General features: G+C 42.6%; 2 protein-coding genes and 1 long non-coding RNA gene across 7 annotated transcripts; 2 read left to right on the top strand and 1 right to left on the bottom strand.

Annotated features, from left to right (window-relative positions):
* The first annotated feature begins 309 nt into the window (after nt 1-309).
* ARHGEF15 (Rho guanine nucleotide exchange factor 15) lies at nt 310-9,009 on the top strand. The gene is made up of 16 exons (XM_016430803.2): nt 310-364; nt 1,621-2,283; nt 2,669-2,989; nt 3,499-3,538; nt 3,913-3,968; nt 4,079-4,263; nt 4,480-4,640; nt 4,862-5,014; nt 5,178-5,307; nt 5,846-5,920; nt 6,026-6,118; nt 6,344-6,504; nt 6,615-6,767; nt 7,073-7,155; nt 7,303-7,407; nt 8,517-9,009. The coding sequence occupies exons 2-16, from the start codon at nt 1,668-1,670 to the stop codon at nt 8,690-8,692; spliced, it is 2,508 nt and encodes an 835-aa protein (XP_016286289.1). The 5' UTR covers nt 310-364; nt 1,621-1,667; the 3' UTR covers nt 8,693-9,009.
* Nucleotides 8,954-21,967, top strand: ODF4 (outer dense fiber of sperm tails 4). 5 transcript variants are annotated; one of them, XM_056817540.1, is made up of 7 exons: nt 8,954-9,151; nt 12,891-12,993; nt 13,574-13,649; nt 15,246-15,501; nt 20,871-21,035; nt 21,370-21,504; nt 21,595-21,967. In XM_056817540.1, the coding sequence occupies exons 4-7, from the start codon at nt 15,285-15,287 to the stop codon at nt 21,648-21,650; spliced, it is 573 nt and encodes a 190-aa protein (XP_056673518.1). In that variant the 5' UTR covers nt 8,954-9,151; nt 12,891-12,993; nt 13,574-13,649; nt 15,246-15,284; the 3' UTR covers nt 21,651-21,967. The 5 variants fall into 5 exon arrangements, with proteins under 5 accessions (XP_056673518.1, XP_056673519.1, XP_056673517.1 ...); XM_056817541.1 differs by lacking the exon at nt 12,891-12,993 and having other exon boundaries at nt 15,251-15,501; XM_056817539.1 differs by lacking the exon at nt 12,891-12,993.
* On the bottom strand, nt 11,886-14,786 carry LOC130457285 (uncharacterized). Its single transcript, XR_008916474.1, has 3 exons — nt 14,650-14,786; nt 13,713-13,864; nt 11,886-12,009 (listed from the first exon to the last, which is right to left on the bottom strand). It is a non-coding gene; the product is annotated as an uncharacterized LOC130457285 (long non-coding RNA).
* Nucleotides 21,968-22,190: the final 223 nt, after the last annotated feature.

Below are 22,190 nucleotides of genomic sequence, written 5' to 3'. Positions count from 1 at the left end.
CACCCATTGTCCCTTGAGATACACCCTCAACTGGCCCATCTCAACAAAAAGCCATAGATCTATCACCATAATCTGACATGAATATACAGGATTATAGACCCAAAGAAGTCACTTATCTACCTTTTTGGATCCTCCATGTAGACTTGTCCCTGAGAAGATCCCCCTATCCAGGCTCACTGCCTTAAGCATCCTAATATCCAGCATCTAGCCAAAAGCCCTGTCAGTATCCTTATGGAGTGGGGGTGGGGGGTTGGGGGTAGGAAGGAGAGGAGTGTCCGGTTGGGAGGAGGGACCTGATTCCTGTTTCCTGCCCCAACTCACAGGGTAACAGGAGTTCTTGTTCAAGAGCAGAGAGAACTGCCGGGTAAGAATTGGGGTGTCCTGGGAGCCTGGAAGGGATGACAGTTGGGGGAAGAGGAAGGGAGCTGGGCACAAAGGGGTCAGATATTAGGGACCCAAAAGGGACTGGAAGCTGGAGGAGAGTAAAAACTAGAACCTGTGATACTCAAGTCCCTAAAGGGTGTATGGGGTACCGGACCTAGGAACTGGGTACCTGGGTTCCTGAGCAGAAGGGGAGAATGCCTGGAATGGAAGGGGAGGTTGATCTGTTTGAGTTTGCTTCATAAATCATCAACGATTGGGGGGCTCTGGAAGAGGAAGGTGATGCCTTTCTCTTTCTACATCCTGAGACAGGTTTGGGGAGCCCCTGGATGTTCCACAGGTCTGGCACTGGCACTGGGGCTTTATCCTATTTTGGCATTTCCTCCTTTACATTAAGCATAGCCTTCATCACTGAGATCCCCACTCGGCCCTATCCCTATCCTACCTTCACAAAAATACCAATTCCAGTCCCTTTTGTCAGTTCATTTTTCTCTCTCTGAGCTTGTATAGGGCTATGAGAATTTGGACTGAGGTAGGAAGAAGCTGGGGTGGAGGGGCTAGTCCTTGGGTCCTCTTGATCTCCCTGGGTCAGAGGCTCCAGGACAATCCATACAGGAAAATAAAGCTAAAAATAATCCGGAAAGGGAGAGTCCAGGAGAAAGAGGAACTTGGAAATGGGGGTGGGAACTAGAACACAGTGATATATACTTCCTGACTCTCCTCTTTCTTTTGCTCCTCATCTGTCTGTATCTGGGTCTAGGTCTATTTCTGCATCTCTCTCACTTCCAAATTCCCTTTATTAATTTATTGAAAACCCCCCTTCACTTTGCCGCCACAAAGAATCCACTCTCCCTTCCTCTCTTCTGCCCCCTTCTCACCCACCCTCCTTTAGCTCTGACTCATTTCCCCAGTTTCCTGAAGTCAGGAAATTCAGAGACAGAAACTGAGGAACCACGACTGAGATGTCAGTTTTGAAAATCCTTTCAATAAGACACTGGAGCTGGAATCGAGAACCAGGAAAGAGAAAGAAATGGGAGATGAGAAAAGGAAAAGGGAGAAATAGGAGATGAAAAATTGAAGAGGAGCAAGTTCAGAAATTCTATTTTTAAGGGTCTACTGTTTGGACTACCAAATAATAATACATTGCTTTCTAATTTTCACAATATTGTTTATAAGTTCACGAGCTCACATCCTTCTCACCCTCAGTCACCCTAATCTCTTCCCTTTTCCTCAATCAAGGTGATGCCTTCAGGACCAGGTCCCCCTACTATTGTCAAACTTAAGGAATGATGTCAGCCCACTCTCTTCCCCCAGCAACACCTCCATCTCAGAAGCCTCCTCGGGTCATTCGACCCCAACCTCCTTCCAGACTCCGTATTAATTCACCTCCAGGGTCACTCTTCAATGGGCCCTCTCACCAGGAAGCAGCCAAACCCCCTACTTCTCCTGATCCGTTAGTCTTAACCTCACTGTCCCCCCTATGTGACTCTCTCCCCACCTCTACCAAGTCTCTAATTTTTCCATCTACACCATCCCCCAAATCTAGCTCCTTTTCTTTGACTCTACCAGACTCTTCATCCAGTCCCCCAAGTCCCCACATCCTGGGCCCTGGCCTCCCCAAGCTCCTCCCCCCATTCCCAGCTCCTCGGACCAACAGCTCCCCTGAACCCATCAGCCCCTCTCAGTCTTCATCTCCCAAATTCGGATCCTTGCCCCATCACCCCTCAGCATCTGGCACTGTCCGAAGACTAGCTGGGAAGTTTGAGCCAGGGTCCACAGTAGGGGACCAAGTTGGGGAAGCTCCATTTCCTGATCCCCAGGGTGGAGTTGATGAGAATGGAGAGAGAAAAGACTGTCATGATCCTGTGGCAAGGAGTGGACCCCAGGAAAATGGATGTCTGGGTAAGCAGGGGGATGCTGGCTTGAGGACATGGAGTGGTTCATGAGTCCTGGAAAAGAACAGGATCTAGAAAGATAAATAGAATCTGGGAGGCTGAATACTTGGGTCTTCAAGAGAAGAAAAGTCCTGGAGGGTAGAGAACTGTGACTGGTGCCAGTACAAGAATATTGGTCAAAACCTGCCCTGCTACTAACTAGTTGTGACTTTGGACAAACCTTCATTTGGGGGCTTAATTTTTCCCTCTGTATAATGAAGAGTTAGATTTTATGACCAGAAAAGTACCTTCTAATACTGACAAAAATTAAATAAATTTATCAAATGCTTGGACTCTTGAGGGACATAGGAGTGGAGGTCTATCTACTCAGGTGTTTTTTTCTCTCTTCCCAGATACTCCCTTGTCCTGCCCACCATGTTGCCCCTGTCTCTGTCATTTGGCACATCCTAGCCTGGAACTTAAATGGGTCTCTGTGGGAGACAGTGAGGAAGCCCCCCGTGCGCCTCCTCGTTGCCCTTCTCGTTCTCTCTCCAGTCCCACTAGCAACAAGAGCACCTCCGTTGTTCTTACATCATACCGATCCATGGTGGAGCACAAAGTCCTCCCACCCCTTAAACCTCCCAAACCAGCTTGGGCCAGGAAAGAGGTCACCTGCCCTGAGCATACTCCACAGACAAATTCCACTGTGCTCCCTAAAGATGGAACTCATCCAGGTATTGGGACCTGGGAATGGGGTATGGGTGCTTGGTTTCCAGAGGGGAATAGAGCCTGAGGATAGGGAGTGATAAAGAAGGAAAATGGAATTCCACGAAGGGAGGAAAACTCCAATTCCCAACAGATGAAGAGGCAAAGTTCAGGCAAGGAATTAACTCAAGACTTGTTATGTGGCATAATTCCAAAGATGGAGTTAGCCAATCCTTCAGAGAAGGAACTCTCGTTTTACCTTATATCTTTAGCACCTAGCATAGTATCTTTCACCTAGAAGGAATAAAATATCTTAAGAAAAATTCATTTGAATTGAGGTTCCTTCTGCCTTTGGCATTCTGTTGTTCCCAAAGTGGCAGCCTCCTTCATTAGCTTCTCCTTTAACCTAGAATCTAAGTGATTTAGTCTGCCTACTGGTTCCCAGACAGGAGCTGGGGAATCTTAGGCAATGGGAGTTGAAAGCCTGGGTCTCAGAGAAATAAGGTCTCTCACCCCTCATTGTGGTTTGTCTCTTCAGGAGAGAGTCTGGAAGAATGTCCGAAGACCCTGGTGGAAAGGTACCGGAAAACCTCTGATAATCTCCAAATTATATGTCAAGGGGTAGACCATGCTTTAAGGCCAAAGGAAAAGCATATCTCCTTCATGAACCCCAAGGGTCTTCTCTCTCTCTCTTTTGAATTGCCAGTACATGGATTGTCCTTACCATTCATTTGACCTTTAATCAAGTACTGCATTGACAAGTTGTCCTAGGTATTATTTAATTCTTCAGTGTTTATGTCTTGTCTCCCTTCCCATCCCCAATTTGTCCTAAATCATTTTGGGTGAAGAAGTTTTATCTGTGCATCTTCCCAATATAGCACATGCATAGAATATTGTCTCAATTAAACTTGTACTACTTGGAGGAAGGTTTTATTTCTCTTTCTCTCCACAGAGATCAAGAGCTACAGGCTCTGAATGAACAGGATTGGGGCCTGCCTCTGCAGGATGGTGAGGGACTCTGGATTCTGGGTCTTTGGGAAGGGAGAGCAAGGAAGTTGAGGCTGGCCCCTTGGGTCATTGCCCAGGAGCAGATTGGATTTCTATCACCTTTTCCTCAGAGCCCCTGTACCAGACAGCTGTGCTGGCTGAAGAGCTGTGGGGGGTTGGCAAGGACGGGAAGCTTCTCCCAACAAACCTTGGAGAACCCTCAGAACCTCGAAATACACTTTGGCAGGAGCTTCCTACAGTACGGGAGAGTGGCCTCTTAAAGACTCTCAGCCCTGAGGAGAGGCGTATGCAAGAGGTCAGATACCTGGATCAGGACAGGAAACAGGAATAGGAGGAAAAGGGGGAGGAAGAAGAGCTTGGAGCTGGGTGGTTGGAGGTCTGGTTCTTGGGAGTGGGAATTTGGGGCTGGGAGGGATGGGGGAGATAAGCCAGGGGTAAGAAACTTGAGTTCTCATAGATCTTAAGTTGAAAGGGATCTCTAAGGTCTCCATATCTCTTGACTCTTTCCCAGAGTTTATTTGAGGTGGTAACATCAGAGGCCTCCTACCTTCGATCACTTCAACTACTGATGGACACCTTTGTGCTAAGTGCTTCACTCCGAGATACACTGACACCCCGAGACCACCATACTCTGTTCTCTAATGTGCATCGTGTGCAGAGTGTCAGTGAGCGGTCAGTCTGCCTTCCCTGTTTCTGTCCCCCCGCCCCTGCTTCTCTTAAGATTCTTGGTTTTAACCTCCCCCACCCCAATTCCCATTTCCTCCATTCCAGGTCCTCTGTAGACCCTCCCCCCCCCCCATTCAAGCTGTAGGGTATTTCCCCCTTTTTCCAGCTCTTCTCATGGACCTAGTTACCCTGGTCCCCCTAACTCCTGGATCTTCCCACTCCCATAGGTTTCTGGGAGTGCTACTATCCCGAGTAAGGAGCTCCCCTCATATCAGTGACTTGTGTGATGTGGTGCATGCCCATGCTGAAGGCCCCTTCTCAGTGTATGTGGATTATGTGAGGAATCAGCAGTATCAGGAGGAGACATACAGACGCTTGATGTGAGAGGACTGTGGTGACTCCTGATATCAAGGGATTGGAAGGAAAAAGTTAGGGGAAGATTGGAGGGTTGGAACTCCTGCAGGGAATGGGGATACAAGCAATCCATCAGATCTTGGAGAAGGCACCTGGGGCTCAGCTAGCTCCTGTATCTTCCTTCCACAGGGAGACAAACATGCGTTTCTCAGCAGAACTGCATCGGCTGCAGAGCCTGCCCCAGTGCCAGAAGCTCCCACTGCCTTCCTTCCTGCTGCTTCCCTTTCAGCGCATCACCCGACTTCGAATGCTGCTGCAGGTGCAGGGTCCTGATACCCCTTGAACTAGCAGGGACTACCTGCTCTGGAGTGGAAGCCAACCTTCTTCAGGGCTTGCTCATAGAAAGATTCTGCCAAATAGGATTCCCTCCAACCCAAGGAACCTCTTAATGTGGACTCCCCAATCCAGGGACCCACTGACTTTCATTCTGCAGTTGGGCCAAACTCTATAGTCCTCAAATAGGGGTATCCTGTCTTCAAATCTTCCAAACTATGTCACCCAAGGTGGGGCTGGAAATTTCTGATTTTTTGATTGATTGTTCCTTAGAAATACATGAATGCTGCCACCTCTAACCTCACTTTTTAGGCTTCTAAATTCATCAGTTACAAACTAAACAGTGGTTCAGTGTTAAAATTCCAGCTCTGCTATTGTTATAAACATGGGCATATCATTTCAACTCTAGATGAATCGAGTTTTCCTCATTTATAAAACTTGGATGGAGTAAATGACCTTTCAGCTCCCTTCTAGTTCTAAATGATCCCAGAACTCTAGGATCACTCTTCCTTCTCTGTTCACAGAATATCTTTCGCCAGACTGAAGAGGGCTCCAGCCGACGGGAGAATGCCCAGAGAGCACTGGGGGCCATCAGCAAGGTGTGTGTGTGTGTGTGTGTACAAGCGTGTCTGAGACTAGGAATCTTGTGCAGAGAGGGAACAGGTGGGAGGAGGGGAGAGGGTGACACAGGTCTTTCTCCCCAGATTATTGAACGATGCAGTGCTGAAGTTGGGCGCATGAAGCAGACAGAGGAGCTGATCCGGCTCAGCCAGAGGTTGCGTTTCCACAAAGTCAAGGTCGGTGACCTTGGATCCCCAGCACCCAAGTCCCCATCTGGGTCTCACTCACATCCCCCCCAGCTTCCTGACTCCAAGCTCTCCAAGTTCCCATTTATGATATTGCCCAAGTCCTGTTCTTTTGGGGGGGGCGGGGTGTAGGGTAAGGGGGGGGCAGTGTACACAGGGAATGCACAATGGTAGAGCTGTGAATCCTTTCCTTCTGTTTCTCAACTCCCACCCCAGGCTCTACCTCTGGTCTCCTGGTCCCGGCGTCTAGAACTGCAAGGAGAGCTGATGGAGTTGGGGAGCAAGAAGGGCAGGTCCCTCTTCAATTCCCGCCCCCGACTTACTCCCCTCTGTCTTCTGCTCTTCAGTGACCTCCTGCTCATCACTCAGCCTAAAAGGTGGGCAGGCCTTCTGGGTGATGGCTGGGGGAGGATGGCTGGGAGGGATGGCTGGCCTGTGTGAGGGGAGGAAATAAGGCATCTTTCCTGATAATCTCTCTTCCGGGCAGTGGGCAAAGGCTACATGTTCTCGATTATGCCCATCGTTCCCTAGTCCAAGCCCAGCCAGTTCCAGACCCTTCTGGCCCTCCGACTTTTCGTCTCTCACTACTCAGCAACCACCAGGGCTGTCCTACTCATCGACTACTCCAAACCTCTTCTCTGTAAGTTATAACATCCTAGATTGGCTATTCAGCACATATTTTCTGACCCTGTGATTGATACATGTGCATACATATGAATTGTATGTATAATATATATGAACTGTAAGAGGATATATATATATATATATATATATATATATATATATATATATATATATTTAATCTTATGATTCTATCATTCCTCTGATCTCTTCCTCCAGACCAACCCCCTCTATCTAATCCCTCTTCCACCTCCCTCTGGCTGCCCCTGGGAATCTAGGGGACCAGCTGTGACTTCTCCATGTTCTGTCTATTCCCCACCCAAGGTCTGACATGCAGCGCTGGCTGGGGGCCTTCCCCATTCCTGGACCCCCTCCTTGCTCTCCAGACACCATCTATGAAGAGTGGGGTGAGGACATGCTTAATAGAGATGGGGTGGGAGAAGGAATATTATAAGAAAATGGAGTCTGAGGGTGAAAGGGGGAGGGATTAGTCAGGGGCATTTTCTGGGGACGTGGGTTTTAGCCTCATCTTGCATCTCCCTCATAAACTCCAGATTGCCCCCAAGCCTTGAGTGCAGATTCCCATGTAATTGCCAAGACAAAGGATCTCAGCCTGGAGCCTGGGGACCTTGTCAACAAGCTGCACAAAGGTCCAGAGGGTAAGGGAAACCAGACTTCTCCATTAGTATCCCCAACATTTTCTGACATACCTTCCCCACCTTTCTTTATCAAACCACTCTTGCCCCTCCTCACCCCCGCAAACCCTTCCCTTCCCTCTTAGAGAGAATACAGTGTATTGGTTCTAAGACAGACGAGTGATAAGGGCTAGGGAATGGGAGTTAAGTGACTTGCTCAGGATCACATGGCTAGGAAGTGTTTTTGAGGTCAAATTTGAACCCAGGACCTCCCATCTCTGGGCCTGACTCTCAATCCACTGAGCCACTCAGTTGCCCCCTCAAGCCGCTCTTGATGGGAGCCTTTCTACTGATTCAATTCAATTCATCAAAAATTTATTGTATGCTGGATACTGATTTCTGTGCTAAGCCTTAGAGGACATGGTTAAGAGTCTATACAGGGAATCTGACATAGAAATTTTGTTAGCTATATTATAATACAAAACATTGCATTTGTACTTAAGAAAGATCAGGCAGAATAGTCCACGAGAGAGAAACAGGTCATTACAAGCTGGCAGGAGGCAAAATCAAGGAGGCAATTAACTTAAATGTAAGAGAGGACATTTGAAGTTTAACCTGTAGTAGGATTTCAAAGGTCAGGATGGAGTTAGGAAAAGCAACCCAAGCAGGAGAAGCTGCTACTCAAGTCACTCTCCTGGTGATCTCCACTGACCCCAACAGCCCCCAGAACAGGGATTCTTTACCATTTTTTGTGGGGGGGTCATAAATCCTTCTGGCAGTTTGGTGAAGCCTATGGACTCCTCAGAATGTTTTTAAATGCATAAAAATAATACATTGGACCACAAAGGAAACGAATTCTATGAAAATATATTTATCTTATCAAAGGGGTAGCTAGGTAGCTCAGTGGATTGGAAAGCCAGGCCTAGAGACAGGGAGTCCTGGGTTCAAATTATACCTCAGGCACTTCCAGTTTGTGGGATTCCCGGATCCAATGCACAGTATTGCTTCTAAGACAGAAGGTAAGGGCTTTTAAAAAAATAGTTATCACTTTTTAAACGAATCCTCGGACCCTAGGTTAAGATCCTTTGTATTAGAAAACCCTAGGAACCACCGAAAACCCCATTTCTTTCCAGCCTGGCTGAAGAGTATCCATGGGGCGTACGCTGCTCAATTGGCGAGTGAGGTAACAGGTGAGCACATCCGACGGAAAAACCTGCGACAGCAGAAGCAGTTACTACAAGAGACCGGGAATGTACAGACAACGCCCCCACTCTCCAAGGGCTCGCAGCAGCCTCCCGCACTTACGTAGATCCTTTGCAGACCCCTAAATCCCCGGACAGCTAGTTGAGGATTGGCATTCTTTTGAGCAGTCAATAAAGACAGAGTCGTCTTAGGCTCCCACCAATAAAAATGACGTTTCCCTGAAGTGGCAACCAATGGGAGACGGAGGCCCAACATGGGAGCCAATGAGGATAGACAGAGCTGTAGCCTCTTCTTTCTTACAAAGATTGGAGAACAAAGTCTCAGCGCTCGCTGCTCGTGAAGACTTTGCTGGCCAAGAGGACGTTTTCCTACAGGACTAAACAGCCAATAGGGGATAAAGGAGCTAATTATGTAACCAGCCAATGAGAATGGAACTTGATTTTTTCTCAGTCACGTCTCACGTATCATTGTCTCCTGGGATGCCCCCTCTCTTTTCACCCCCTGTGTGTGGAGAGGAATATGGAGTGAACCTGAGAAAATGTGATGTGTTCACTTTAAAACCCAGGTTGGTGTTCCCTGGGTTGATTTGTCAAACCAGTTTTGTTTTTTTTAACCTCCTTTCTCCCTATTTTTGGAATATATCATAAATGGCTCTTGGAGGTGAATAATGCTGGTGTAGATGTGTAGGACGAGTCCGTGGGGAGGATTCGAGAGGAGGAGAGTAGGTGCTTAAACTGAGGAATAGAAGAAATACATATGGGGGGAGGCGTTAGGAGGTTCTGCCACTTAACCAAATTTATGACCTTGGACAAGTCATTTCCCCTCCTCTGAGAATCACCTTTTCTCACCTCAGGCAAAATGCATTTATGAAGAGCTTCCTATGCAGGAACTCTGCTAAATAAACATTGGGACTACAAAGACAGGCTTTTAGCCACTGCCCTCCCATTCTCTAGATCCTCCAAAATGGGACTAATGCCTACCTCACACGATTGTTATTATGATTTTTATAAGATAATAGATATGAGAGCTCTTGAGGGCAGCTAGGCATCTCAGTGGATAGAATGTCCTACCTGGAGACAGGAAGACTCAACTTCCTGGGTTCAAAGGAGCTGTTCCTCATATGAATTGTCTACTTCTCCAGCAATGACTTCCCCAGCATTAAATTTGGTTAAGGTAAGAGAGATAGAGGGACACAAAGAACACAGAGAAAGGGGCAGATACATGTTGAAATGGAAGGATGCAGAACTGGGTACACCTTTCTCTTTCTTCTTTTTTTTTTTTTAACTGTTTAGTATAATAACTTACTAAGGACAGGCATATGGGGAGTTTGGAATATTGAATATGTAAGAGTTAAAATATTAAAGGTTGGACTAAATTTATGAGAAATATGGTTGTGGAAATTAATTATTCAAGTCAGAATGACTTTTATGGTAGTTTATTTACAAAATAGAGTGAAAGTAAGGAAAATGAGAGAGAGAGAGAGAGAGAGAGAGAGAGAGAGAGAGAGAGAGAGAGAGAGAGAATTACTCCAGTTGGGTCCGAACCAGGCAGGGCTTCAGAGGCCCCAGCAAAGGGGGCCCCAGAGGTAAATTAAACAAGGGTTCTAGCCAGGAGGCCTCCTCCAAGATGAGGGGCCTCTCTGGAGGCTAGTACCTCCAGAAAAGCCAGGAAAAGGAGTCAGCCTTTTCACTCACCCACACAGCAGTCCAGAGGGAAGCAGTCTGAGGTCCCAAGTCAAAGCTCCCCCAAAGTCAAGTTCAAAGGAGAAAAAAACTCGTCATAGGAAGTTACAGACATTTTTAAAGACAGTTCTTTGTATCACTTCCTGTGTCTTCCTTCCACTTTTATGTAGCTCAATTGAAGCTTTAGCTTTGCTTTGGTCTGCTGAGGGGGCAGTCAGTCATTTTTGTCATTCACAAGCACACATGGGTCATAGACCTCCCTTCCCACTTAAGGATAGGCTAAAATCTAAAAAATGGGCAGGGGAGAGTTAAATCCATCTTTACAAATATGAGATTTAACATAGAGATTATATAAAATACAGTGAATTATTTGGAATATATTTGTATCATGACTTTTGAAAGTTGAGGTTTTGTAGCTCATATCTCCAGTTACCTATTGGACATCTCAAACTGAATGACCTCTAGACATTTTGAACTCAATATGTGCAAAACTAAACTTTTGATCTTCTACCCCTTCCTCCCTCAGCCTGCCCCTCTTCCTTTGTTGAAGACACTCCATTTTCCGCTCAGCTGTTTAAGCATGCCATTCCCCTATGTAATAAACTCTAGGATCACTGTCTCTGTCTCTCTGTTTCTCTCCTCTTTCAAATATATATTTCCAGGATCAAATATAAAATCTTTTGCTTTGGCTTTAAAAGTCCTTTATAACCTTTACCCTTCCTACCTCTTTCATCTTCTCATACTTTACTCCCACCTCACATATTGTACAATCTAGTGACACTGGCCTCCTACACAGGACTCTCCATTTCTTTATTCTGTTCATTTTCCCTGGCTATCCACCATGCCTTGAATTTACTTTCTGCTCATTTCTATCCTCTGTGTTCCCTGGCTTCCTTGAAGTCCTAGCTAAAATCTCACCTTCTATAAGAAGTCTTTAATGCTAATACCTTTGCTCTGTTGATTAAATCTAATTTATCCTGTATATATATATATAAATATAATTTGTACATAATTGTTTAAGTCTTGTCACTCTTTGAGAGTAGAAATTGGTTTTTGCCCTCCTCTGTATTCCTAGGGCCTGGATATATAGAAGATGCTTAATAAATATTTTGACTTTGAATGACTGTTGCTGGAATTACTGGGAGGCAACATGATGTGGAAAGCACAATGTATATTGTGTGTAAAATGATAATGTTGGACTAAATGACCTTTAACACCCTGTTTAGCTCCAAATATTTGATTATAGGGTCTGATTTCACTGATTTCACTAGATCTCTGTGATTGAGACAAACTGTGGTTTATAGTTGGGATAAGAAAGAGGAAAAGAATGGAAAAGTGTTTATGCAAGATTGGGCAGGTTATACCTGTTGAAAGCAGGGATCTTACTTGTATTTGGGAAATAGGGTGAGTATTTAAAAGGGAATAGTGTGGTCTGGAAATTCCTGAGATATTTAGTTTTAAGAGGCAATTAGAAACAGAAGTTGTCTGCAAGACTGCTAGAAGCAAATAAATGCTGAAGGTGGGGAGAGAAGCTAATATAATACAGCTTTTTAAAGCCAGATCTAGAAGATGGTAGATAACTCATATGTAGAAGCTAAAATCAGATAAGGGTAGATATTGTACCAGTAATAAAGACCCTTTATTAATCAGCCAAGTTGATTTTGCATTCATGTAAGCATCTGGGGAACCAGGGCCTCATCTCTGTCCTCTTTTTTTCTGCAACAGGAGTCAGAGAAGGATACTGAGAAAAAGAACAAACAGACACATAGAGATTGAGAGACAGATTAAATGCTGGTCCAGTTATTATAGAATTCAGGCTGATATTGATGAAGAAGGGGAAAGAGAAAGTCACAGAAATGCTAAAAAGAACAAGGGAAGTTTATTTATTTATTTGTATAAAGATTTCACAAACTTCCAGTTTTTATGATCAGAGATTCTCTTTTCTTTATTTCTTGCCAGGGGTAAGTGATACACAATCATAGAATCTCAGAGTTGGAAGGAACTTTAAAGAACATCCAGTCTAACATATGCCTGAATAAGAATCCACTCTATAATATACCTAGAAACAGGTCATCCAATCTTTGCTTGAAGACTTTTAGAGAAAAAGAGCCCACCATTTCTGCAGGCAATCCATTTTACTTTGGGATAGCTCTAATGTTTGGGAAGTCTTTTCTTACTTCAAGCCTTTTACTTTTCCCCATCATTCCTGGTTCTGCTCCCTGGGCCAAATAGAACAAGCCTAAATCTTTTACATAACAGTCCTTCAGATTATTATTATTATTATTATTATTAATCCTTACTGTCTGTCTTGGAATCATTATTGTGTATTGGTTCTAAGGCAGAAGAATAAAAAGGGCTATACAATGGGGGTTAAGTGACTTGCCCAGGTCACATAGCTAGGAAGTGTCTGAGACCAGATTTGAATCCAGGATCTGTCTCTAGATCTAAAACTTAATTCACTGAGCCACCTAGCTATTCCTACCCAAGAATTTTCTTCACCAGATGAAAACTCCCTGTTCCTTCAACAGAACCTCCTTTGGCATTATTTTAAAGCCTTTCCCCATCCTGGTTGTCTTACCCTGAATGTTTTCTGGCTTTATCAATATCTTGCCTAAAATGTAGTACTTAGAACAGACACAGAACTTCACCTGTGATCTGACTAGGGCAAAGTACCATGGAGCCATCAACTTCCTGGGTTATTTAATGTGGTTCAGGATCAAATGAGGTAATTTTGGGTTATGTGTGTGTGTGTGTGTGTGTGTGTGTGTAGATATAGATATATAGATATATATCACATAAGAGGATAAAACATGAATGAATTGTGATCTAGATCAGAGATTCATTAACCTACTGAAGGGGACCAAAAGAGGCAATACATTATAGTGGAAAGAACACCATGACATTGGGAATCAGAGGACCTAACTGTCTCAGTGTTGAACAAATCATTTAACCTCTTGAGATCCCAGTTATCTATAAAATGATTTGGCTGCACTATATGATCTCTAAGATTTTTCCAGTTGTGTAATCCTGTAATTTCAAGTCAAGGTGAATTTGGACCAGGTTTGATTTTTTTAGTCCCTTAATGATAATAAAAAACATGGCTCTAACCTTACTTGGGATTTTTACCCTTGGGAACATGTGAATTTGACTCCTCACATATCTAATATATATTAGAGACAGGACCTAGATCCAATTTTCTGACTCTATGGCAAGCCCTCTAACCATCACACCATACAGCCTCTAACTAAAGGAATAATAAATAGAAGTGCTCTACTTTTTCTAATGGGCTTCTTTCCAATCCCCAGGTTCAGTACCATTTGTCCCTAGATTCACAACTCAAGGACTTGATCACTTTTCTCAAACTCACAGACTGGGCACTTGGTGAGTGAATTCTGACAAGGGATAATATCTCCCTATAGCTTTTCTCTGAGATCCTTTACCTACTTTCCTCTGCTGCTCCTGCTGCTCCGCTTCTCCAGCTCCAGGTTCACTATCTGGTCCTAGATGGGCAGCTTCTCCTTCTTCAGATTATTCATAGGCAGTTCCAGCTCTGTTTTGTGAAACTTCATTACCTCTAATCTCTGGCAACATCATTTCTTTAAATGGTGGAGTGGGAGAGATGGAGAGGAGGTGAGAAATTCCCTTTCTACTCAATCATTGCCTAATCCTGGTAGGAAGAAGGAGCTGCTGGCAATATAGGTGTATATATTGGAATATATGTGTAGAGGAAGCCAAGAGCATCTAGGGCAGTGATGGCAAAATTTTTAGAGACCGTGTGCCATACCCCACCTCCCACCCTGAGACTGAGTGCCATGAACTCCTACCCCCCACCCATACCCCAGACAGGGAAAGGGCAGGGAGGTATGCTGAATAAAGGGAAGGGCGCTCTGCCAAAGTCTCTCTGCCTTTCTAGTAAGTAACTCTGGCAGGCATGGTGTGCATGCTCACAGAGAGGTCTCTGTGTGCTGTCTTTGGCACATGTGCCATAGGTTTGCCATCATGGGATTCAGAGCAAGAATGGACTAGTCCAACTCTCTCATTTCCCAGAGGTAGAAATGTAAATCCAGAGAGTATTTGCTCAAGATCATACAAGTAGCAAGTAGTTGAATCAGAATCTAAACTTGGGTCATAAGACTCAAAATACATGTCTACTTTTACTATACCATATTTCCACATGGGAGTGGGAATGGATGATAAAATGAGTCTTGGATCTTTTTAGTATATGGAGACTGAGTGGGGAGAGACCTGAGAACTTGGGAATCAAGGATGATAAGAGGAAAAAGGCTTCTGGAGCATGGTTGAATGAAAGAGGAAAATCAAAGAAAGAGAGAACAAAAAGGGAACAGATTAGGTTCTTCATAGGGCTCCCCCTCCCACTTACTGTTACTTCCTGTGGCTGTCATTTTGTTCCATGGCAGTTAGACTTCCCTCCCCCCTTTACGGGCTGGAATCTTGGCCTGGATTTAGGAAATGGGAAAAGGTGTATAAGAAGGATTCCCAAGACACTTCTGGACCTCATCCTTTACCTGCTCAGTGTGATGAACGCTTTTACTAGGTGATGGCTGGGGGTGAGGGAGATCAAGAAAAAAGACGAAGGAAGAGCCAGAGGAGAAATTAAGGAGTGGAATAAGGAGGGTGAAGCAAGCAAAATGGTTATATCTTGGGAGAGGAGGGTGTTGGGAAAGGGAAGCTTAAAATTTGAAGGTGGGGCATTGGAAGTTGGGGCTGGTGGGAAAAGATCAGAGTTGTCGGAATTTTTAAAAAAATAGTCATGGGACATGAAACATGAATTCTCAGGAGGAAAAGGGATTGGAGGAAGTACCCATGTGTTGAGAGAGGGGGGAGGTTTGAAGGGCAGTGTATGTGGTAGGGTATAGAAGTCAGAGACTAAGAAGCAAGGAACTAGGAGATCTGAGGTCTGGGGACCACCACACAACTGCATGGAGGCATTGTCCTTTACCTTCCTCTCCCTGTCAGTTCAGGCATACCATTTCCCTTCCTGCAAAATGGAAGCTCATGTACCATGTCCGGTGGCTGAGTAGGGTGGCAAGTGTGGAAATGAGCTTGAGTGCATTAATACTCCTGCTAATCATGACCTTCTCTTCGAATTGGGTGCACGTCTCCACCGTAGTCATTTACGAGCCTTTGTTGAAGTATGGCTTGGAGAACATAAACTATACTTCTGAAGGGTTCTGGGATTACTGTCAAATTTGGACCTGTTACAACGAATCAGGTGAGACTCCCTCTTTTCTGTTCCTTCAGTCTGCCCTTGAACTTCCCCCAGCTTCTCCTGAAATGCTCCTCAGGCCCCCTTAGTCCAGAGCATCCATAGTTATTTCATCAGAAAAGACCTCATAGATCATCTCTTCTAGCAGTTCCCATAGCCCAGATCTAGTCTTCATTTTAGAGTTGGAAAGAACCTTAGAGAAGATTTAATCCAATCCTCTTTTGTAGGCAGCAGGAGGACCTCAGTTTGGCTTCTTGGGGAGGTCTGGGAACCAAGTCTTCTTGAATGCTTCACTTTGCTGAGATGATGCAGCCTCTCCTGATTGATCCCTCCCTTCCCAAGTCTCTGAGATGGATAACTATCACAGGGATTTAGCTGTTGTATGTTATTGGGGGAAGAGACTCATGTGGAGGAACCTTCCCCCTTAGCAGGCTAAAAGAACAATAGAGAGGATATATCCTTTCTCTTGAGGGTATCACATAGGACAAATTTAATATCCGCTCTCCCTTGGACTTCCAGAAAGAATGGGAAGGAATTTTTCTTCTCTCTTCTCCTCCCATTGCCTCCTACATCAATGGTCAATACAACTTGAGCACATGGCAGCAAGAACATATGCTTGCCTAAGTGAGACTGAGGCTGAACCTCAAGTCACTGGTTGCTTCTTCTGCCTCTGTGTTTCCCTCCCTAAGTATAGATCATAGAATAGCAATTGTAAAAGACAGGCATTTCCAGCCTAGGTGGCTACCTTTAAGTTCAAGAGTTCCTGGGTTCCTGAGTTTGTGCTGGCTGCCCTTCAAGAGATATTTTCTGCAATTATGTTGCTTCTTGGATGAGGAGATGACAATTAACAGGGTCATTTTGAATTCCAAAGGATTAAAAAGTCATACCTATCTGGCCAGTAGATCTGAACCTTGTGAGTTGCTTGGGATAGTACAGATTTAAGATGATTGTGGAATCTTGTACAGTGATCCTACAAGCTGTCTTCACTTCCTGGAAGGATATACTAGTAGTGGTGGGTCATTATTTTATGGGCATTTGTTAATTTGCATTTATAAGTCTTTTGTGCTTTAAGTATAGTGGAGAAAATTAATAGTTGTCCTATGCTTAATATTTATTTTGTACATTAAGTACCATTTCTAGAAGAACTCTTCATATCTTTTTAGTAGAAAACCTAAATACAACCCTAAGATATGAACCATATCTAAGCTTCATGACTCTCAGTGGCCAACCCCCTTTGATACAACTCCTGGGCTGTATTCTGTGAAGGACAAATAGGGACCCATTGGGAGTTGCTATTTCATTTCAGCCAGGTGAAGTATCTTCTCTTCAGCAAGAAGCCAATGTGTGAGTCATTCTCCACAGAGCCACAGCATATGTTCCATGCTTGTTTCATACACATAAATAAATAGAGCCCCCAGACTAAGTGATTTGCCTGAGGTTATCAAGGCAAGTGGCAAGATCAAGGAAGCCAAGTCCTCTGACTCCATATCCAATATTCCTTCCACTCTACCATACACTTTTGATGAGATAAAGTCTCTCCTCTCTCAATCTCAATCTCTCTCTCTCCTCTCTCAATCTCAATCTCTCTCTCTCTCTCTCTCTCTCTCTCTCTCTATCTCTATCTCTATCTCTCTTTCTCTTTCTCTCTCTTTCTCTGTAAGTTACAAGTAAGGTTTGGGTTTTTTTTTTTTGCTAAACCAAAAACATAACAAAACAAAACAGATATACCATAAAATTATTGTTGAGAGACCCACAATTCACCTATCCTAACTTATCCTCTTCCTTGTGTTCTACTAGATTAGAAAATAGCAAAATTTCAGTGCATAGATTGTTTTACAGGGATGAAAGATTTAGTGGATCATCTTTATGACCCACTCAGTCAATGAAACATATGTTAGTACATAAGCTCCTTGAGATATGAAGGGCTGTTTTATTTCTGTCTACAGTTCCCAGCACAGTTCAGGTACATAGTAAGCATTTTATGAATATTTGCTTATTCCTTTAGACACCATTTTTGATGAGACAAATGATGTTGGGATTTTTGGTGGCTTTATGTATCTTTAAAAAATTTCCACTTATTTTGTACCAGAGACAAACACCTCCTGCTTCAAATACTGAGAAACAACCACAACCTTATGTTGCATGCTCAATTTATTGATCTGCTTTTTCATTATTTTATTGATGTAAACATTTAGAGATATAAAATTTCCCCTAAGTATAGCTTTGACTGCATCCTACAAGTTCTGTTATATTTGTTGTTGTTGTCATTCTCTTGAATGAAATTATTGATTGTTTCTATGATTTGTTCTTTGGCCCATTTATTCTTTAGGATCAGATTATTTAGTATCTTATTAATTTTTAGTCTTTCTTCTGCCCTTTGTTGAGTATAATTTTATTGTAGTCTGAAAACTATGAATTTAATATTTCTGCTCTTCTCCATTTGACTATGAGGTTTTTAATGCCCTATTATGTAGTCATTTTTTTGTGGTGTCATGTACTTATGAGAAAAAAGGTATATTCCTTTCTATTCCCATTTAGTTTTCTTCAGAGATCTATCATTTCTAACTTTTCTGAAATTCTATTTATCTCCTTAACTTCTTCTTTATTTTTTGTTTGGATTTATCTGCTTCTGAGAGGGGAAGGTTGAGGACCCTCATTTGTATAGTTTTACTCTCTATTTCCTTCCATCACTCATGTAACTTCTCCTTTAGGAATTTGCAAACTATGCCATTTGGCACACATATGTTTAGTATTGATATTGTTTCATTCTCTATGTTGTCTTTTATCTTGATGTAATTTTCTTCCTTATCTTTTTTATTAGATCAATTTTTCTTTTGCTTTGTCTTAGACCATAATTATTAGCCTGCTTTTTTTTCACTTTTTACTGAAACATAATAGATTCTGCTCCTGCTCCTTACTCTGACTCATATGTGTTTCTCTGCTTTAAATGTGTTTCTTGTAGACAGCATATTGTGGAATTTGCTTTTTAATCCACTCTGCTAGCCTTTTTCATTTTATGGGTAATTTCATCCCATTCACATTCAAATTATCATTACTACTTGTGTTTCCACCATCTTATTTCCCCCTTGTTTATTCTTTTCTCTCTCCTTTCAAGCTTTCCCTATTCATAGATGTTTTTGCTTCCAACCACTGCCTCCTCCATTTTGCCCTCCTTTTTGTCCATACCACCTCCTTCCCTTCTCTTATTCCTCTTTCCCTTCCACTCCTTGATAGGGTAAGGTAGGATTCTATAGCTGACTGGCTGACTGTGGGTATTATCCCCATTTTGAGCTAGTTACAATGAGAGTAAAGTTCAAGCATTACCTACCACACTCCCCAACTTCTACACTGTACTGAATCTTAGGTGCCTCTTCATGTGAGAGAATTTATCTCCTTCTATTTAGTCTTTTCTCTTCTCCTGTGTGTCCCTCTTTCCTGTCCTGCGATTTTCTTTTCTTTTTTGGATATCAACCCACCCTATTCTGCTTAATCCCTTGTTTGTTTGTTTGTTTGTTTCTTTCTTTCTTCTTTCTTTCTGTCCTAATAGTGGTAAAGATCTTAAGTATTTTAGGTATTTTGAATGCTTTAAGTACTTTAAGTATCATAGCTATATTAAGTATCTTAATTATCATAATTCAAGGTATGAATATATTCAATTCAACCTTACTAAAACTCTTTAAGTTTTCACTTTTCTGTTTAGCTTTTTATGCTTCTCTTGAGGAGTAAATTTGCTCAACCAATTTTCTTTTCAGTTGTTTGTTTGTTTGTAAATCAGGCATTACTGGAAATATCCTCTATTTTATTAAACATCACTTTCCCCCTTGGAGAATTATGCTTAGTTTTGCTGGGTATGTGATTCTTGGGTATAGGTCTAGGTCCTTTGCCTTTTTGAATATCATATTGCCTTCTGATCCTTTAATGTAGAATGTAATGTAATGCTAGGTCTTGTGTAATTATGACATTAACTCTATTGTATTTGAATTGTTTCCTTCTGACTGCTTGTAGTAATTTTTCCTTAGTCTGGAAGGTTTTTTTTTTTTATTTTGCTATAATATTCCTGGGATGTTTTATCTTAATGTCTTTTCCAGGAAGTGATCAGTGGATTCTTTCAATTTATATTTTCCGTTCTTCTTTGAGGATTTGGGCCAGTATTCCCTGATGATTTCTTTCAAAATGGAACCTAAGTTCTTTTTTCAATCATAGCTTCTGATAATTCTTAGATGTTCTCTTTTGGATCTATTTTCTAGGTCAATTGTTTTCCCAATGAGGTATTTCAGATTTTCTTCTGTCTTTTTTCCTTTCATTCATTTGATTTTATGTTATTGTTTCCTAATGCCTTATGGTTTTTACATTACTTTCTGTTTATTCCATTCTAATTTTTAGTGAGCTATTTTCTTCCTTGAGCTTTTGTGTTTCCTTTTCCATTTGGCCCATTCTAGTCTTGTAGAAGGTTGTTTTCCTCAAAAGTTTTTTGGTCTCCATTTCCATTTGACCCATTCTAATTTTTAAGTTGTTCGATCTTTCTATCATTTCTTCTATTATTTGATTTTTAAACTTCAAGTTCTTCCAAGAGTCCTTTTGGGGCTTGACATTCTCTCTCACTTTCCTTTGGAGCTTTCCATGTTTTCTTTTTTCTATTGTTATCCTTTTCTGTGTTTATATTTTGATTTTCCCTGCTACTAAAATAACTTTCTAAAGTTACAACCACAACTTTATGAACTACATTCTATCACTGCCACACTTCCCTAGAATCTTTCCTATTCATTATCCCTCCTGTTGGTTCCTGTAGGTTTTGTCATCTTTCTCATTTAATTTTATTCTTTCCTTCTTTATATCACCTATCTTTATTTCTGCCCTCCCCCTCTCCCACACCTCTACCAAACCTCTCATGCAAAACAAATTAATTACATTGAATAGTTATTTGTTAAATTCCTCCTTAAGGTGCTCAAAATATTGTGTAGTCACTTAGGAAAGATAGAAAAAGGTAGTTCCTGCCATCAAGGAGCTTAAAATTAATTCATCCTCTAATGATTTCAACTAATGATTTTAGTAAAATATTTTGGCAGCTTCCATTTATAATTCAGTAATCCAGGTCTATGATTCCATTATTCTATATATTCTCTCACAGATATTTCATTTATTAGATAAACAAGGTTTCCTTCTATTTGTCTGCATTGTACCTTTAATGCCCTGATACTCCTGTCTATCCTTAGATACTCCTTTTAGATTGTGAGTGGTCATAATGCTCCAGCCTCAGCTTCATCCCATTTTTCTTCCACACTCATTGAAAAATAATCCCAACATCATCCCAACCCCACCCTCCCATCATTTTCTCTTTCAAACCAATCCAATCTCTATTTCTTTCCTCTCCCTAGAGAAAAGCAGAGCCTTCTACATTCATGAGATGAGCAAGATATGTTTCTTACTTTCTCTTGGTTCATCCTTGCTTCTCACCTGCTGGTTCCACTGTGTCTTCGTGCCGGTGGTAAAACATCTCAATGTCTTCGACTGGAGTGGGGGCTTGGCCAGCTTATTTACAGGTGTGGCTGGTTAATAGAGGGCCTAAAACATTCCCTGCTGCCTCTTAACTGGGTCCTCTTCCCCCCTCACTTCCCATGAGACTGGGTATCTGCTCCTTAAACCCTTGAGGGTAATAGCCCAAGCCAGAGGAGGAACTTGTCACTTCAAAGCCTGATAATTGTAATCTCCCAATCCTTTGTACATACGGGGAGGGAAGATATTGCTATGAGCTTTTGGGGAGATAATGGGCATCACTTATCCCAAAATTAGATGGAACCCCCAAGGGATTCTTGAATGGGGATGAAACTCTTTATCCCTTATGGACATCCAATCTGTGTCTTCCTCTCTCCCTAGCCTGCTTTATTTTCTTCACTATCATATTATTTCCTATTCATCTCTGGATCCAAGAGCTAAAAACGAATAAGAGGACACTCTTGGGCTGGAGCTACTATATTGGTTGGCTGGTGTTCCTGTTATACATCTTATGCGGTGAGACAGAGGTGGTGTGGGTAATCCTCAGGGATAGGGTCTAACCCTCTTCCCTTTTATCTCAATCTACCTACTTCTTCCCCCTTCCAGCCATCCTTTGCTTTCTCAACTACAAGGATTCTTGGAGAGTGTGTCCTCAACTATGATCACCTATCAACAACTATTGATTGCCCTATAAAGAAGAAAACTAGAATGTCTTTTCTGCTCTGGATCCAGGCTAAAGAAGTGAGGGAGGGGATCCCTTGGTATCCTGGAGAATGACACCTGTCTAGGGTCTGTACTCCCTTTTTGTGGCTGATGGACTCTGACTATGGAGGAAAGCCAATCCTAGTAGGAGCCCTTGATTCCTAACCCATCCACAGCAGACCCTGCAGGCTTTATTTTGCCCCCTTCTACTTCTGCACCTTCTTTTCCTACTATCCAGTCTCAGGATCAGTTTAATGGAATAAAATATTGGACTATACTAATATACCTGATGATCACCTGCTAGGGTAGGGGTGGGGAAAAGAGGAATCCTATGTCTTAGAGCTGACACAGACCTGAGAATCTTCTAACGAGTGCTAATGGTTGGATATATTCCCCTACCTCCCAATTTATGCTGGGTCAACCCCCTAAAATTGCTATTCACAAGTTTATTCTCATGTTTAAAAGTCTGCTAATTAATGCAATTAGCTCCAGACAAAGCA

Source organism: Monodelphis domestica, chromosome 2 (genome assembly GCF_027887165.1).
Source record: "Monodelphis domestica isolate mMonDom1 chromosome 2, mMonDom1.pri, whole genome shotgun sequence".
NCBI classification, from domain to species: Eukaryota; Metazoa; Chordata; class Mammalia; order Didelphimorphia; family Didelphidae; genus Monodelphis; species Monodelphis domestica.
The sequence above is the reverse complement of the archived record's forward strand: the minus strand, read 5'-3'. Positions and strand labels throughout refer to the sequence as shown.